The sequence below is a fragment of the Emys orbicularis genome, chromosome 4 (genome assembly GCF_028017835.1).
Source record: "Emys orbicularis isolate rEmyOrb1 chromosome 4, rEmyOrb1.hap1, whole genome shotgun sequence".
Lineage (NCBI taxonomy): Eukaryota > Metazoa > Chordata > Testudines > Emydidae > Emys > Emys orbicularis.
In genome coordinates this window covers 124,100,400-124,117,436 of record NC_088686.1, presented here as the reverse complement: position 1 = coordinate 124,117,436, position 17,037 = coordinate 124,100,400, and the positions used below count along the sequence as shown (strand labels likewise).

The 17,037-nt window shown below is 56.0% G+C and overlaps 2 protein-coding genes across 3 annotated transcripts; one reads left to right on the top strand and one right to left on the bottom strand.

Annotated features, from left to right (window-relative positions):
- LOC135877214 (lysosomal membrane ascorbate-dependent ferrireductase CYB561A3) lies at positions 1-9,679 on the bottom strand. Its single transcript, XM_065402599.1, has 6 exons — positions 9,604-9,679; positions 2,100-2,306; positions 1,801-2,009; positions 1,522-1,676; positions 668-824; positions 1-98 (listed from the first exon to the last, which is right to left on the bottom strand). Exons 1-6 carry the CDS (start codon positions 9,677-9,679, stop codon positions 84-86), a joined length of 819 nt encoding a protein of 272 aa, XP_065258671.1. The 3' UTR covers positions 1-83.
- A 187-nt stretch (positions 9,680-9,866) lies between these two features.
- Positions 9,867-16,611, top strand: TMEM138 (transmembrane protein 138). Of its 2 annotated transcripts, XM_065403107.1 has the most exons (6): positions 9,867-9,965; positions 10,515-10,659; positions 11,487-11,572; positions 12,256-12,427; positions 15,468-15,543; positions 15,875-16,611. In XM_065403107.1, exons 1-6 carry the CDS (start codon positions 9,940-9,942, stop codon positions 15,985-15,987), a joined length of 618 nt encoding a protein of 205 aa, XP_065259179.1. In that variant the 5' UTR covers positions 9,867-9,939; the 3' UTR covers positions 15,988-16,611. The 2 variants fall into 2 exon arrangements, with proteins under 2 accessions (XP_065259179.1, XP_065259178.1); XM_065403106.1 differs by lacking the exon at positions 10,515-10,659 and having other exon boundaries at positions 9,870-9,965; positions 11,315-11,572.
- The last annotated feature ends 426 nt before the right edge of the window (positions 16,612-17,037 follow it).

The window sequence follows — 17,037 nt, the reverse complement described above, 5'->3', positions numbered from 1 at the left end:
GCCAACTGCAGGAGCATCAAGCTGCCCTTCTCACCGGAGAGTCTGGGCAGTGGCTCCTCCTCCAGGCGGCTGCTTCACTTGTCCTAATGGAGCAGGGGCTGCGGAGAGAGAGGCCATGAGCAAGGCACCCCCCTCGCCCAGCACTGAGTCGCTTCCAGCACCACATATTGCTGCTCCACCAGGGTGGCTCCAAAACCGCCCTGGCCTTCGGTGCCACCATCCTGTACTGGACATTCCTGTCTGATTGCTGCCCCCATCTGCCCCACTGGCTGAGCCGCCGGTTTCCTGGCTCGTCACGTTAGCAGGTGTCTTCCCAGGCAGATCAGCGGCGAGTTGACTCGTTATTTCTTGCCCATGTTTCCAATCTCATCTCCCACCCTTCCCCTACCACTCCTCCCCACACGCCGAACCCCTCAGCCCTACCCCCGCCACACATCACCTCCATATTGATGCACATAAAGGTAATTCCGCACATGGATGTAAAATATTAGAGGGAACATTGCACCCACTCTTCCCCTCCCACATCCGCCCTAAACCTGGCCTAACTGCAACAATCCACATGCCCAACTCCTCCCTGATCCCCAACCCCACGACATCCCCTCCTGCCCACGCTGCTACTCCTCCACAGTGCCCATGTCCTGGGCCACCAGCAACGCGGACTTGGTACCTGTCGGGCCTCCAGTGACTCTGACTCTGGGCGCTTCCAGGCCGGCGTGGCAAGAGCCCACAGCACCAGCAACCCAAAGACCAAGATCAGCATCCCCAGAGAATTGGCGAACCAGGCCTCAGGGGGGAGTTTAGCATAGGGAACCGTCTTGTTCGTCCTGAGAGAGAAGAGATGGAGCCACCACCTTCATTCGGAGCCAGCACCAGTGCAAGCACCCTCGCCCCTTACGATCCCAGCTCCCTTTGGAGAGCCCCTGGAGGGGGAAACCCTGCCAGCACCCCCTCAGATGGGTGGGGAGGGGCCTCTCCCATTTCCTGGAGCATCCATTGGGCCCTGTGAGATCCAGCCATGCCTCAACCCATCTCCAGGGCAGGAGGTTCTAGCCCTTCCCTGGGCACCTTGCCCAGTCATCTTCACAACCCACTCCCACCCGTAACAGCAGCTCCCCAGCCTCTTGAACAGCTACCTAGAGCTGGGGACGCTTCCCAAGTCTCCCCTTAGTCATCCTCTCTGCACCGAGCCTGCGCAGCCCTTAGATCTTCCCTTCTGGGACTGTCACCATTCAGCCACTTGCTGGCATCTCTCAGTCACACAGTGTGTATGTGTGGTAGGGGGAGGTGACCCTACCCATGCTTGGGGTGACTCCAGAGCTCTGACTAACATAAGCCAAGAGTGGAAGACAGGGGTGGGTCACTGCGTTGTTCTGTGCACCCCCCGAAGCTCTGGTATGGGCCACTGTCAGAGACAAGACACTGGGCAAGATGGACCCTGGTTTGGCCCAGCTCTTAGGAGTGGTGGGGGAAGCCCTCGGCCAAATGGAGACCCACACACCCCACACCAGCTCTGGCACTCACAGGCTGAAGAAGAGCTTCTCGTTGATGCCGGAGATGGATGCTGCCATGGCCAGCGCGAGGATGGTGGAGCCGAAGAAGACGTGAATGGGCTTGTAGATGATCCGCAGCCAGGCAGGGGACCAGGGTAACAGGAAGGCAGCGAACCCCATGAGCCACTAGGATGGGGGAACAGAAAAGAGTTTGGAGCACAGAGTGGATTAAGCCATGGCACAGGCAGCCAACAGCAAGAGGGGGAGCCAGGGCAGAGCTGGGCATCAGAGGGGGAGGCTGGGCACCCACCTGGCAAGAGAAGAACAGCACAGCTGCCAGCCCCAGCCAGCTGTGCAGCGAGTACATGTTGGGGGTGCCCTGGGCATTGTGGAACCTGAAGACGGCGACGAGCCCCAGCACGACCAGGACAAAGGCTGCTAGGGTCAGCGCCGCGTGCAGCAGCTTCCACGGGAGCTTGGGGCCCGCCCAGGAGCTGGGCACCCGGTACACCAGCACCGCTGCAGGGGAGAGAGGCCGGCACACTCAGAGCAACCCTTGTATCCACGTCCCAGCCCCCGACGTGCCACCCAGGGACAGCACCCACTTACCCGCCCCATACAGCACCAGCATGCCCGTCACCATGAAGACCGGGTGCCAGTTAAACATCTTGGCGGAGCCATCCCAGGCAAAGCCTCCGCGCCAGTGCTGGGACCAGAACCCTGTGAACACCACACACAGGAGCCCCAGGGTGCCCAGCAGGGCCGAGAAGGGCAAGAACTGGAAGGTGGGCATCACTCCAGCAGCAGGGACTGCACCTGAGGGGGAAAATACCATGCCAGCTGATTGTACTGCCCAGCCTGTGCCTTGCTGCACTCTGAGCAAATCGCTGCCCCCCACGCCAGACCCTGCACAGCCCATTAGGCTCTGCTGCCTCTCGCCCGCCCTCCCTCCCTCCCTGACATGCCACCCCTCACCCGCCCTTCCTCCCTCTCCTCCACTGGGCTCCGTCCGCCCCTCACTCGCCCGCCTGTCCTCCCTCCACCGGGCTCTGGCCACCCTCGCCCGCCCACTCAGCCTCCCTCCTCTCCAGCCCCCTTCACCCGCCGGACTCCGTCCATCCCTCACCCACTCGCCCGGCCTCCCTCCTCTCCAGCCACCCCTCACCTGCCCTCCACCGGGCTCCAGCCACCCCTCACCCGCCCTCCTTCCTTCCTTCCCTCCCTCCCCTCCACCGGGCTCCGGACGCCCCTCGCCCGCCCGCCCACCCACCCTCCCCGCCCGGCTCCAGCTGCCCCTCCCCTCCGCCCAGCTCCAGCAGCCCCTCGCCCTGCCTCTCCACTGGGCTCCGCCACTCACTTTCCCTCCTTCCCTCTCCAGCAGCCCCTTGCCCGCCAGCCCTCCCTCCGACTTCCACCTGGCTCCAGCCGCTCTTCATCCGCCCTCCCTCACCTCCACCAGCCTCTGCCAACTCCTGTCAGCCAGTGCCCTCCTGTCTCCGAAGGCTGGTTATAGAACCAGGAGCAGGCGGAGCCCCAGAGTTAATCAGACTGGATCAACAGCTGCTTTAAGTGCAGCCTTAAGTAACAAGCTGCAGGTGGGCGGGGAGGAGCAGCCAACTGCCCTGAGCCCAACCAGAACGGATCCTTCTGGTTGGGAGCCGGCAGGGAAAGTCCCCAGAGACAGAGATGATCTTAGATAATCAAACCTCTGCAGCCAGAGCTCAGAGGGCAAGAGAGGCCTCTGCCCACCCTGCAGCCTTCACTCCCCTTCCCCTGGAGGACAGCAGGGATCCCAGGTTCCCAAGTAGAGAAGAGCCCTGTTCTCCCCCCTCCTCCCCAAGGAGTCCCTGCCCTGCAGTGCTCACACTCTGAAGACCTGTGCTGAGCCAATCAAACCCAACAGCCAGGAGCTGGGCTTTGGGGATGCTGTGCCCACGCGCCAGCAACCAGCATGACACGGACCCAGCCCCCGCAGCACCGAAGGCTCTCCCACCAGCTGCCATGAGTATCCACAATGGGCTGGCCAGATCACCAGCTGGCACCAGAAGCACAAGCAGAGCCCAGCAGCCTTCCCAGGTGGAAAACACAACCTGATCAGCCACAGAGAGGGAGCTACCTCCAGCCCAGGGGTTTCAGATCCTCCAAAACACCACCCACTCACCCAGAGAGAAAGGAAGGGCCCTCGTCACAGTCACCGAGCCTCCTGCCTGCCACCCTGGCAGCTGCACCTGTGCTTGGCACTTCCTGTGGGGAGGCAGCGGGTCATGAGACCCTCCCAACTTCTGCTTTCAGATCAGCACTGCACAGCCACCGGGAGGGGGAGGAGCACAGAGCTAAAGGCACTTGAGACCAACAGTAGAGAGCTCGGGGGAGGGACATCATACATGGGAGTGGGGCTGATCCCCCTGCCTCGCTCACCCAATGCTCAATCCTGCCCTGCAGCACCCCCTGCTATTCCCATCACAGGGCCCTCCCCAACTCTGCACCCTATTTCTGACAGTACCCCACTATGCTGTTCCTGTACCCCCCCCACCAGAGATTGAGTCTTTAAAGCCAGAAGAGATTATTAGATCATCTAGTCCAGTGGTGCTCTCCAGTGGTTCTTTTGTACTGGTGACTCCTTTCACATAGCAAGCCTCTGAGTGCGACCCCCCCCCCCCCCTTATAAATTAAAAACACTTTTAAATATATTTAACACCATTATAAATGCAGGAGGCAAAGCAGGGTTTGGGGTGGAGGCTGACAGCTCGCGACCCTCCATGTAATAACCTTGTAACCCCCTGAGGGGTCCCAACCCCCAGTTTGAGAACCCCTGATCTAGTCTGACCTCCTGTGGAACACTGGGTGACCGTTCTTGGGGCGCCCAGGACTGAGTCACCTCCAGCTGCCAGCCACAGGGAGCCTTGCTTGTGCTTAACTGGGTGATAGCCCCCTGACACCGCCAGCCTGTTAGCCACCAAAACCATCTCCGCTGGGCTAGGCCAGTCCTCACTTTGCCTTGCAAGTTAACAATCGGTGCACCCCAGTCCCCGGGCCCCTTCGAAGCTTCCCCTATGATATCCAGCCTCTTCTCCACTGAACACCCACAGTAATACCAGCTCTACTGTCCCCACGGGAACAGCGCTCACACCAGCTCCGGATCAGCTCCTGGTCTAATACCACAGCACTGAGATATATTTATAGTGGAAATAAGGATGATAAACTACTCAAGATTCAAGAGATCATGAGTAAGGATGATGGAAACAAAAGGGTTACATATAAAATAAAATCATAACACGATTCCTAGAGACTAAACTGAGCAGGCTAACCTTCCATCTAAAGACATTATATCTCACCCAAACATCCTTCGCAGCGTTTCAGGCAAGGCTGTGATCCCGTTTTCATGAAAATAACCGCACTGCCCAATTACTTCCTAGGTGCAGGACAAAGGGGTGTCTTCCTTGCCTTCCCCAGAGTTCACTGTTTGTACCCCGAGTCAGCATAACCCCTGGGACTTATTGTCCTGTGTTTTGCTATCCTGTTGTTGTCATATCCCCCTGTTGACTCTGTGACTGTGGGTTTCCACTGTGTCAGCTTACACTGCTTGATTTAGACATCAGCAGACAGGTGACTAGACATGCCTGTGTCCAACAGAAAACCCAGACCTGAAGAAGAGCTCAGTGTAGCTCGAAAGCTTGTCTCTTTCACCTGCAGAAATTAATCAAATAAACGGGTGAAAGTAAGCCGGTATGGACTGGTACGGCCTACCGGTAAAAAGTGGCTGCCGGTACTGGCTCGTAGCAGTCGACGTTAAAGCGCTGCCGCGGCAACACTTTAAGCAGGGTCCTTTGCCACGGCAGCGCTTTAACGTCATTGCCCCTTTTGCCCCCCCGGGCCGCCGATGGGGGGGGGGGGCAAAAGGAGCAGCTGCCCTGGGACCAGCAATTTAAAAGGACCCAGGGCTCTGGCCGCTAGCACAGCAGCAGTGACCGGAGCCCCGGTCCTTTAAATCGCCGCTGGAGCCCTGGTCGGTGCAGACCAGGCAGCACGGACAGGCTGGCTGGGGGACGCTGAACCCTAGCCCCGCCCCTTCCACCGAGGCACCGGCCCCCGTACTGGTAAGTGTTGAGTGTTACTTTCACCTCTGCTAATAAAATATATTACCTTGCCCACCTATACGCACCAGGAGATTCTTGTAACCCTGTGTCAAGTGGCGCTGAGGGGTTCTTAAGGTCACACGTAGGCCATTATATTTCACCCTTGTAGCCCTGTGTGGAATCAAGTAACTTGTAACACTGCCCTACAGCACTCCCAGTCTGGCCTTGTGCTGAGCTGACGCCATCAGGAGAGAAGTCTCTCTGCAATGGGACAGACTCTCCACACAGGGTTACGCCAACTCTATGACTAAGTGCACACTAGCAAGTTCTCAGGAACTGGAGGGTGGCATCTCATTTGCTTAGAGATCTGCATCCTCCACCAAAAATACACCCAGCCACCTCAAGGGAGGAAAAGAGCTGCTCATGGGTGAGATTACCAGCAGTGAACACTACAGCCTCCCAATGATCTCTGGGAGTGGGTGGCTGCAAACTCCAATAGGCCCTGGGCCTCACTTTGTGTATCCCAGTCTAGTGTCATTCCTCTCACGTGTCTGCAGATGCAGGGACCTTCAGTCCTATCCACTGTGGTTTATGCAGATGAGCACACATGGACTAACCGTGTGGTGATACAGAGTTTAATGTCTGCAGCCACAGGAATCCTGCCTGCTGGATGGTCAGCAGTTAAAATGCCCGGAGATCAGGAAAGGAGTCTAGGAGTTGAAAGCTCTTTAAGACAAGTTTTACGCCCTTTTACTTGCATCCAGTGCTCAGCACAATAGGACACCGGATTCTGATTGGAGCTTCTGCAATAATGGTCTTCAGCATGTATGTGAAGAGCACCATTTCCTAGTCAGGATCTCAATGTGTTTGTGCATTGAGAGGTTAGATAAAACTGCTAAGCAATCAGACAAAACAGTAAGTACCTCTCGGCAGGGACCAATCAGCGTCATGCACAGCTGTAGCACTCGTGATCATTTGCACCAACGGCTCTGCCCCGACTCACTCTGTAGCCCCTCAGCCTCATCTTCCCCACCAGAAAAACGGGGATTGTGATGCTTGCCTGTTGCCCAGGAAGGGCTGGAATGCATAAAGCACTTTGAGAGAGCTGGAGGGAAAGTGCTGTACAAACATATTGTCTATTATACCCAGGAGCTGCTGGTTCCCAGCCCCCTGCTAAACCCACAAAGCCTGAGGGAGGATCAGCAGGACTCCTGCTGCCCCCCACCCAAATGGAGCAATTCCAACCCAAACCCTTCGGGAGAGGATGCTCCAGAGATGCTCCAGAGATGCTGAGAGGATTTCAAAAGGACAGAAAGCCCAGTCCCGTGTCCAGTCTCACACAATAGCACCAACTCCAAGCATCCAAAAGTTACAGGTCCAGTCCTAAAAAATCATGAGAGTGCCTTAAAAAATCATAAGGCCTTTTTAAAATAAATAAATAAAATAAATAAATAAATTTGGGGAGAACAAGCTGGTGGGAGAAATCTGAAGTGCAAGAGAAACAAAAAAGAATTAATGACTCAAAGGAGCTTGAGAGAGCAGGTCATGATAATGAGACCATCAAAAAATGCACACAAACAGGCCAAAGAAGGCTACAAAGGCAGTTGCTAAGGCAAGAATGGAGGCTAAAGAGGAATTAAACAGAAAGCTGCAGGAAGATGATGGCAGGAAATCGGTTTTTGGGTTGGCAAAAAAAAAAAAAAAAAAAGAGGAACACTAAAGCACAAGAAATCTTCATATGTGAAGGATAGGTACTGTGTGGTGGTGACTAACCCCAAACAAGTTGTTGGAGCTATGGAAAAAATATTTCTAAAGGCTGTTAAATGAGAAGAGAGTTGCAAGTGCAAGCACTGCTGATAATTTTGGGGAAGCCTCCGAAGGTATAGAAGAGACTGAATAGGATGAAGAATGGTAAAGCATTTGGAGAAGATGAAATAATTGTTGGTATGATCAAGGTAGTTGGAGATACTTGAGTAAAGTGGCATCACAGATTACTCAGAGTTTGCTGGGATCAAGCTAGGATACCAGATGACTGGAGAATAGGGTTGATTGTGCCTCTCTGGAAGGGTAAAGGTGATGCAAATGTTTGATCTGAACTGCTATCACAGCATCACCTTGTTAAGTCAGCCTCAAAGTCCTGGAGAGAATTTTGAAGGCAAGGATGAGGTGCAAGGTGGAGGAGAATATAGGAGAGAAGCAACATGGCTTTAGGAAGGGAAGGAGTCAATAGACACAATATTTTCAATGAGACAGAAGTTTAGAAGAATGATAAGTGGAGGGCATAACTACTATCTAGCATTTATTGATCTGGAGAAAGCATTTGACTTGGTTCCATGGGAGCTGGTGTTTGCAGTATTGAGATAGATGGGCAGGGGTGTTCAAGAAGTGGAGATGATAAACGAGCTGTATCAAGGGTCAACAGCTAAAGTGAAAACTATACATGCGATTTCAGAATTTTGAAGTGACAATCAGATTGAGACAAGGCGGTATGCTGAGTCCACTTCTCTTCATCCTAGTTATGGAGTTAATTAGTAGGAGAACCAAGTCTGTGGAGACACAGAGAAAACTAACGTATGCTGGTGACCTGGCCCTTTTGGTTGACAGCAAAGAGGAAATAGTAAATATCCTAGGAGAGTGGGCCTCTGTGTTTGAAGGTAAACATAAAGATAACTGAAGTTGTGCAAGTAGGCAAGGCTGAAGAAGAGCTCTTGATAGAAGTTTCAGGAGAGATGCTAAATCAGAAGAATTTGTGTACTTGGGAAATACACTTAGTACCACTGGAGGGTGGGGAGAGGGAAAGAACCCAATGTGCATGGGCCGCAGTGAAAAAAGTGGCAGGAGTACTGTGGGAGTGGCAATTAACTAACAAGCTGCAAGGAAAAGTGTATGCTGCCTGCATTTGTCCCTGCCTGCTCTAGTTTGGAAACAGTGGGTCTTACAGAGATGGAAGAGAAAACAAGAGATATAGGTAGCAGAAAATACTATAGTGAGGAGAATGGCAGGCAAGCAGAGAGTAGACAGAGCACACAGGGAAGAAGTTAGGGGGAAGTTGAACTTGGGACTCTCAATGAGAGATAGGCAGGAGAGCACCAGAGCTTGTTAGAACGACCAGCAAAGAAAGCACAGGAGAGAGAGGACAGCAAGAAATGGCATGGAAGACCAATGATACAACAGAGTCAGTCAAGAGAAGTTTGACAAAAGGGCTGGAACTTCCGAGTCCTAGACCTACGAACCCAAGTCATGGACTCAAAGGAGTGGCAAAGAATCATGGGCACCTCTGGGTCTGTGTAAATGGAAAAGAGGTCAAGAAATTAAGTGAATGAATGCGAGGCTCACTGTATTTCCCTCGTGCTGTATGAGTCTCCGAGAGCATGCAGGGTCACAATTTCCAGATTTTCTCTGTAACCATGACGGCTAGAAACTTACTTAACTCAAAAGGGCTGATTCTTGTGCAATCTCCAGCAGCTGAGGCCTTACGAGCGAACACTAAGAATCATGAGACTCACAATAAAGGGGTGAGCTGGCACCATTTAACAGGGCAGGATTCAGAGCAAGGCATTGGCGATACAGGGGTGCCTATCCCCCAGCCTGTAACTAGCCCCTTGTGAGCGACCCCTTTAGCATGCCAGGTCCCCAGGATCCACACAGTCCCCTGAGGGCAGGCCTGGGGCCAACACACCATGAAAAGTGGGTCTTGGGGCACCAGTGAGCCGGGTAGGGTAACAAGAGAGCAAGTGTGAAAAATTGGGACAGGGTGGGAGGGTAATAGGAGCCTATATAAGAAAAAGCCCCAAAAATCAGGACATCTGGTCACCCTAGAGCCAGGGCTCCCTGCAGCCAGGCCAGCCCCTCACACCTCCACCCAAGGGTCAAAGCCAGGCCCGGCTGGGGAACTGGGGCCCTGTGCCAAGGGAGTGCTGCTGGGCCATGACACTGGGCTGGGGGAGGGGTCACCAGGTCACCTGCTGCCCCACAGCAGCGCGCCCCATTGCCCCTTGGACTGGTCCTCTGACCCCTCCCCTGCGTCCAGCTCGCACCTCTCGTCCGGCCCCGCCGCGGTGCACGCTGGGAGCGGTAGTTCCAAGGGTCCGCGGACCCTCCGCGGCTCACCATGAGCAGCCGCGCGGTCGGCTCGGCTCGCCTCCCCCTTACAGCCACGCCCCCGCGCCAGCCACCTCCGGGTCGCGCCAACCCCCGCGGCACTCTGGGAAATGGAGTCTTCGCCGTCCAGCAGCCTCCGCAGCTCACAGAGACGAGGAGACGAGAACTCTGCCCCACTCTATGATCCAAGGCATCCGGAGGTGCCCCTGGGTTCTATCTGAGCGCTTCCGGTTCCGCCGGCCGGACCGGTCGCCAATGGCTGTGCGGTCTCCATGGGGATGGAAGATGGCGGCCCGAGGTACGTGCGAGGCCCGGCTCGGCTGGGGGAAGGCAGCTGCGCCCGGGGGAACCGCAGGAGGCGCGATCGGGCCGCTGCGCCCTGGTTATGCAACCAAGGCCCGGGGGGTTCCTGGTGGGGGCCGGGGCTCGGGGGGTTCCCTGGGCGGAACCATTGGAGGGGGGCCGAGGGGGCCCCTAGGTGTGGAGGCATCAGAAAGCTCCTGGGTCTCCGGGTCCCGAGTCCCCGGAGGCGCTGAATTAAGAGGGATGTCAATTACGATGTCCCAGAATCGCCCCCCGCCCCCGTAAATGTTGGCAGGGATTCGTCCTGGCCTTCCTGCCCCCATCTATGTGCGATCTCCTAGTATTGTTGCCCCTCCCACTGGGGGTGACCCAATTTGTTACCCCCACCCCCAGGCGGTGTACGGTGTGTATATATATATATATATATATATATATATATATATATATATATATATACACACACACACACACACGTTGTAGCAATCGGGGGAGGGGGCTGGCGGGCTGGCTGTGAATTGCATTTCCTCTTTTCTCCTATGGACAGACCCATATCCCCTCCCCACGGGTGGGTAAAACCTCATCCCTGGTGTGGCAACCTGCCTCAGCACCTATTCCTTGTCTCCTCCTCCCTGCCCGGGGTGATCCTGAGTCTCCAGGAAGGATCCCTCTGCTCCAGTCTCAGGCTGTGCGTGAGTTGCCCCAAATAAGATCACCCCATTGTCCTCTGCTCAACCCTGTGTCCCTTCACACCACTACCATTGTGGCTGTGCCCCCGCTGGCTCCCAACCCCAAATATATTTATGATCCTCTTCCCTTATGGGTGTCTGTAACCCCCCAAGATTCTGTCTCCTCTATTCTTCCTCCAGGGTCATGTCCCCCCCACCTTTCTCCAAACGCATTCTCTGCTGGTCTGTGGCCTGCCATAACCCTAAAGTAACCTGGGTCAGGCAGAACGAGAGCCCTCTGACTATGACCCACAGGGTAGAGAGCACCCTGGGTTAGGGCATGGCTCTGCATGGAGCCCCTGAGATCCTCTCCCTGGTATGCCTGCAGCCCCTAGGTAGGAGAGCACCTGTGTTCTGGGTGAAGGGAGTCTATGACCCTTAAGGGTGTTCTCTTGTAAACATCTTTGCTCTCTAGCCTGGAGCTTGGCTGCTAGGTAGCTGAAACTGAGAAGGTCCCATGGATTTGGGCCCAGGTACTGTCTGGGAGCATGTGAAGCAGTTTGGGGAGAACCCCTGGCCAAGCTGGGCTCTTGGTTGAGCTGCAGCTTCACCCCTAGGTCAGGTAGGCATTTGCCACAGGCCCTGCTGGAGATAAACCCCTTCTGACCTTCTCTTCCAGACTCCAGAGCTCAGCTGTAGGGAGCAGGGAGAGGCTGTGGTGCAGGAGGGGAGCCGAAGCCCCTCTGGCCCTGAGGATGAGCTGGCTCTGTTCTCTGGAATGCACACGCTGAGGGCCCTGGGAAAGGAAGATGCTCCGGACTAGTAACTACAGCCTGGTGCTCTCCCTGCAGTTCCTGCTGATCGTCTATGACCTCTTTGTCAACTCCTTCTCGGAGCTGCTCCGCACGGCCCCCGTCATCCAGCTTGTGCTCTTCATGTGAGGCGGCAGGGGCTAGCGGTTGGAATTGGGAGAGCTGGGTTCACTTCTCAGTTGTGGGAGGGAGTGCAGGCTAGTGGTTAGAGCAGGGGACTGGGAGTCAGGAGCCCTGGGTTCTCCTCCAGCTCACTGCCACTGTAGCCAAGAAAATGGGGACGAGAGGACACACTGAGGCAATGGAGTGGAGGGGGAGGACTTGGGGAAGGTTTTGTCCTCCTTCCCCCGCAGTGTGCAGCAGTACCTGACTGCTTTCCTCTGAAGCATCAGTTACTAGCTGCCATGGGGGTGGGGGGCGTAGCTGCAGGGAGAGTCTGGTCTGTGGACAGTGGCTCCATTCCCAGAGCCAGCCTGTGTTCTTGGCACTAAGCCAAGTGTCAGTTACATAAAGATCTGGGGAGGAACATCTGTGTCTGCCCAGATCAATTATCAAAGCAGGGAATTACTGCACTAGGAGGGGCTGCCTGGGCCGGAGGAACCACCCAGAGCTGGCTGCCTCTCCTTCCAGGGGCCTGGTGCACGGTGTTGTTCCAGCACAGGCTTTGTGTTTTGCTGTGTAGGCCAGGGCAGCTGGGACACCCCCTAGGACAGAGGGCAATGCTTGTGTTGGCCACTGTGTCCAGCACATGGCCCCAGGGAGGGCTGTGGTCTCTGGAAGTGTGCTCATGGCATCTGTCTCCCTGCAGCATCCAGGATATCGCCGTCCTCTTCAACATCATCATCATCTTCCTCATGTTTTTCAACACCTTCGTCTTCCAGGCCGGCCTGGTCAACCTCCTCTTCCACAAGTTTAAAGGGACCATTGTCCTGTCGGCGGCTTACCTGGTTCTGAGCATCGCCTTCCACATCTGGGTCATGGTAAGGCAGGGCTTGTTCTCAGGGGGCGTAGGAACAGCTGTACATATCTGTCTAGATGGGTAGCTCACTCTCTTCCGGAGCAGCTGGGAGCCTGGTGCATCTGATATGATACCCACTTCCTGTAGTCCCAGAACCACCCACTGGTCTGATGTCCTGCCCCAGCTGGACACTGGTCCATCTGCTCTGCTAGCTCCCTTCTGGCATGAAGGTTTAGAGAGGGCCAAAATTCCCCATTGTGCACCAAGCCAGTCCTGCCACACTCCGTAAGCAGTGTGTTGTCTTGGCCTCCTGCTGGAGAGCAGCTTATCCTGAGGGAGGAGGGCTGACCCCTGAGCCTGGAGAGGTCAGAGCTTCACTCAGGGCCCCTCTCCCCTTGCAGCTCCAGAGAGGGAGGATTGCTGCTCTGTGGAACGTTTCTGTCTCCCAAGGAGGCAGCAGCGCATCTCTGGAGAGTGTGGGGCACTCTAAGGAGAGGAGTGAGGTACCAGGAGCTGCCGCTAAGCACCCTTGCACCTGGGCCCTCGCTGATTGGGGGATTCACCCCCATGCTTCAAGCCCCACTTCCTCTCCTCTCCCTTGGAGGGAGCTCAGCTGGGCTCCGTGCAGCCCTTCCCCAGCACCTTCCTCCCAGCTTGTGACAGGGAGCATTGTTCCTCCCCAACTCAGATCCTTTCTTTGGGGGCACATGTGCCCCCCCAGCCTCCCCCTCTCTTCTTGGAGATTGGCCGTGGAGCTGGGCAGAAGCACGCCCCATCTGCCAGATTTGGGGAGAGCTGCTCCTCCCACTAGGCAGCATAGTCAGTTATGGCTCTTTGGGGACCTGATCTGACTCGGGTCTGCGAGCAGCCCTCCCGGCCACTTCAAGCAGAGTCCCCACTGCCGAGAGCAGGAGCGGGACCTCACACAGCAGCCTGTTGCATGGCCATCGGCAGGTGCTGGTGTCCTGGGCCTTGTGCTCTCTTGATGCCATGGTGGGAAACATGGCTGGGGGAGGCAACTCCACAGTGAGAGTTTATTTGGAGGGGGGATAGTTTGGGATTCAAAATACATTTGAATCCAACTCCTCCCTTGGCGGCTGGGGCCAGAGGATGGCGGAGGCATCGGTTCTGCCCTCAGGAGATGTCCCAGGAGTGATCAGAATGCTCACAGTGGGGAAATCAGAGGTGTTCACTCCTAAAGGGGTGGAGTGGCTGCACCGATCCATCTAGTGTGGTAGCCCACCCCCTGCTGGCACAGCTCGGGCCATTGGCCAGTCTGTTGATATCCCATCACTTCCTCCCAAAGGGATTTTGCTCCATCTAAAAACCCAAATCCCTGCTCAGCAGAAGCCAGGCCTCAGAGAACACCCTCCTGGCAGGGGACTGTTGGAGCTAGGGTGGAAACTGACCTGTGTCCTCAACTGTGGTACCCATGAGAGGGCGGTACAGCAAGAGCCTTTCCCTTTGAAATCCCCCTCCTTCCCTTTTCAACTCCCCCCTGAGCAGCAGCTCCTGGTCTCGCCGGTTCTGATCAGGATCTAACAGATGAACAATTGCATCCTGGGTTGGATCCTGTGTGGGAGCCCTAGGGAGTTGGGTTTACACGGATGCCTGGCTTGGTCGGTACTTGCCCTGGAAAGCTCCCAAGCCTGCTTTAGAGTCTTGCTGGAATGGCTTCCCCACCAACAAGGCTAATCCTTGGGTGAGCAGTGCCAATGTCCGTGCAGGGCACTGCATGGGATAAATCCCCACCAGGAACCAGCGCTCAGGGGCGCAGCTGGTTGCAGCAGCCACAGGCTGCGAGTGTCTGTCCCAGTTTGGGTTGGAGCAAGCACAGCTGCTGGCAGCTCTGCTTGTGCCCTGCCCTCCTCGGAGGAGAAGGGTAGGGAGGGTTGCTCTCTCCCCATCCTCAAGACACCCACCATCCCCTCCTCGCCACTCCCATTAACTCTTTCCTGCCCTGTCTCTTAGGCACTGCGCCCTCCCCCCTTTGATCTCACCCGCAACTCAGAGTCTGTCTCTGCTACCTGCTGCAACATTGCCAGTCTCTTAAAGGGCTAGCTCCACAAATCCCATTTCTCTGCTGGGGCTGCTGCTTGGCTCTGAGACACCGGGGTGAGCACTGGGGTGACCGGCTGGCTGAGTCTAGTAGTACCTGGCCCAAAGCCACAGGATAATAAACCAGCCTCTTGTGTTGGATTCGACCGTTTGGTGCTGCAGAACATCAGTAATAAGAACCACTGACGCTTGTAACCCGCTGGAACAGAGCATCATGGTGAGGCACTGCCAGCCAGATACGAGCTGCCTTTGCTGCCATGAATGCCGTGGTCCCCCTCTGCCCTGCTCCAGCACCCCCCAGCCAGGGATTTCAGAACACCTGCCGTCCAGCGCGCCCCCCCCCCCCCTGAAACAGGGAGCCACCAGCATCATCTCCCCTCCCCCCCGCCACTGCACAGAGGGTGACACTGAGGCACAGAGAGGGGCTCAGAGTCAAATCCTCAAGGGTATATTCTTCTGAGGAATTGGGCCTAGGTGACTTGCCGAAAGCCACCGAGTTAGTGAGTAGCTGGGCAGCGGGATTTAAGAGGATTTTCTAGGATCTGTGTTGGGAAGCTCGACTGGGTCTTGGTGTTCTGTATAAATCCGCTGATCTGATTAACCTTTGGGTGCACCCTGAGCTGCTCCCTGCCACTCACACCCCCGCTCGTAGGGAGGCCTCTAGATGGCTGGGCCCCAGGGATGGGCTCAGAGAGGGGGGTGGTTCTTGTTGGGAAAGGGTTGCTTTGGAAAGTGGATCAGTACAGTGATGATGCATTTCTCCCCCTGCTGAGGGGCTCAGCCACTAGGGGGAGTCCTCTAACCCTGGGGAGATACGGAGCTGCTTCCCACTGGGGATCTGGAGTAAGTGACATAGGGAGGTGACTGAATGGAGCAGCCCAGAGAAGAGAGGAGCAAGGAAGTGAGTAAAGGGACCCAGCATGCTGAGCTCTGTGGTGGGCTGGGGAGGTGCTCACGTGGCCATTTCCTGCCCCTGATTTCCCTTGTGCCTCTCTTTCCTTCAGAACCTGCGCTGGAAAAACTCCACCCGCTTTGTATGGACGGACGGGCTGCAGGCCCTCTTTGTGTTCCAGAGGCTGGGTAAGGGCCAAGCTCCATCATGGACCCCAACACGCACACACAGACCACAGCCCCAGAGCAGAGCTACCAGAGCTGGCAGTGGGCTGGCCCCATCTGCCTTCCCTGCAGTCTCCCTAGGCTGGGCTTGGGGTGGGTTTGTTAGGGAATGGCAGTTCTACATTCCCATGAGCCATACCAACCCCTTCCCATTGGTGCTGGATCTCAGTGAGGCTCTGCCTGTCCTGAAGGTCCCCAGGGCACACTGGGGTGATCCAGCAGGTGGAGGATGGGGTGGGGGAGAGGACATTCCCCAGCCGGCTGTGTTGTCTCACCTTCCTCTCGCTGTCCCCAGCGGCCGTGCTGTACTGCTACTTCTACAAGAGGACGGCCTTGCACCTGGGGGACCCCCGCTTCTACCAGGACTCCCTATGGCTGCGCAAGGAGTTTGCTCAGGTCCGTAGCTGATGGCTTCCTCCAGGACCCAGAGCCGTGGCCGGTCCATGGCTGCTCCCAGCTGGCTGGCATGGAGCCCCCCGTTCCACCTGCGCTCTCTATCAGCTGTCTGAGAAGCCAGTGTCTCTCAAGCCTGGTCTCGCACTCCATCTCATGAACTAAACAGGCTGGAGAGGTCCCATCAAGAGACGTGTCATCCTCGCACCTGCTGCTTTGCTGGTTGTCCGCTCAGGCTCTCCCTCATCCCCGGTACCTCATTCCACTCCCCTCTTGCAGATCAGCGAGCCGTTCCTGCCCCTTTCTCTCTAGACCCAGCTGCAACCTCCCTGAGGAGTGATCTGAAGTGCCAAGCAGGTTTGGCTGAGGACTCCTGTCCTGTAACTGCAGCATGGCTTCTCTTCATCCAGAACAATCCTTCCACCAGCCCTACGCACAGCTCACTCGCCACCTGACCAATGGGGTTCTGTTGGTATCTGCTCCATTCGGCCTCCGCTTTGCATATCTGGTGGGATGAGGTGCCAGGACGAAGCCTGTCCTAGCCGCGCAGTGTTAGGCTGTCCTGGTGGTAGACCCTCCTTTTGTACCTGTGTATTTTTGTAAATTATGAGACAATAAATTGGCTTCATTTTCCAGAAACCTCCTTGTGTGTGCATGTTTTGGGTGCACCCTCTGTACCCCAGGCCCTGTTCTATCCTAGGGGTATGTGTCCCCCTCCCCCCCAAAAAACACTGTTCTGTTCTAGCCCACATTGCAGCTAATTCCCCTACTGGGGGCAGGAGTCCAATGGCCAGGACACACACTCTCCATGCAGCTGCTGAGCTGCCTGTGATGTTTGGTCATTCCCCAGTCATGGATCAGGGCCCTGTTGAGCTAGCCACTGCAGAAACACAGAACAAAGATGGCTGCCACCCTAAAGAGCTGACAATATAAGCAGTAGGCAGGAGACAATAAGACAATACTGGTCACCTTGACTGGCGGTGGTAGCAGTAGGGTCTGCGTTCCTACCGCACAGTAGGCATTACTGAATGGGCAACCGCTGAATTCCTCCATCAGCTTGTTGGA

What these genes read in the sequence shown, in the direction of transcription:
- LOC135877214 (XM_065402599.1), bottom strand. Translation starts at nt 9,679, where the DNA reads ATGGTGAGCCGCGGAGGGTCCGCGGACCCTTGGAACTACCGCTCCCAG. An exon ending in GCGGCGGGGCCGGACGAGAG is followed by an intron (nt 2,307 to 9,603) that starts GTGCGAGCTGGA and finishes TTTCCCCCTCAG; the next exon opens with GTGCAGTCCCTGCTGCTGGA. An exon ending in GAGAAGCTCTTCTTCAGCCT is followed by an intron (nt 825 to 1,521) that starts GTGAGTGCCAGA and finishes CTTCTCTCTCAG; the next exon opens with GACGAACAAGACGGTTCCCT.
- TMEM138 (XM_065403107.1), top strand. Translation starts at nt 9,940, where the DNA reads ATGGGGATGGAAGATGGCGGCCCGAG. An exon ending in ATCCAGCTTGTGCTCTTCAT is followed by an intron (nt 11,573 to 12,255) that starts GTGAGGCGGCAG and finishes GTCTCCCTGCAG; the next exon opens with CATCCAGGATATCGCCGTCC. An exon ending in CTTTGTGTTCCAGAGGCTGG is followed by an intron (nt 15,544 to 15,874) that starts GTAAGGGCCAAG and finishes CGCTGTCCCCAG; the next exon opens with CGGCCGTGCTGTACTGCTAC.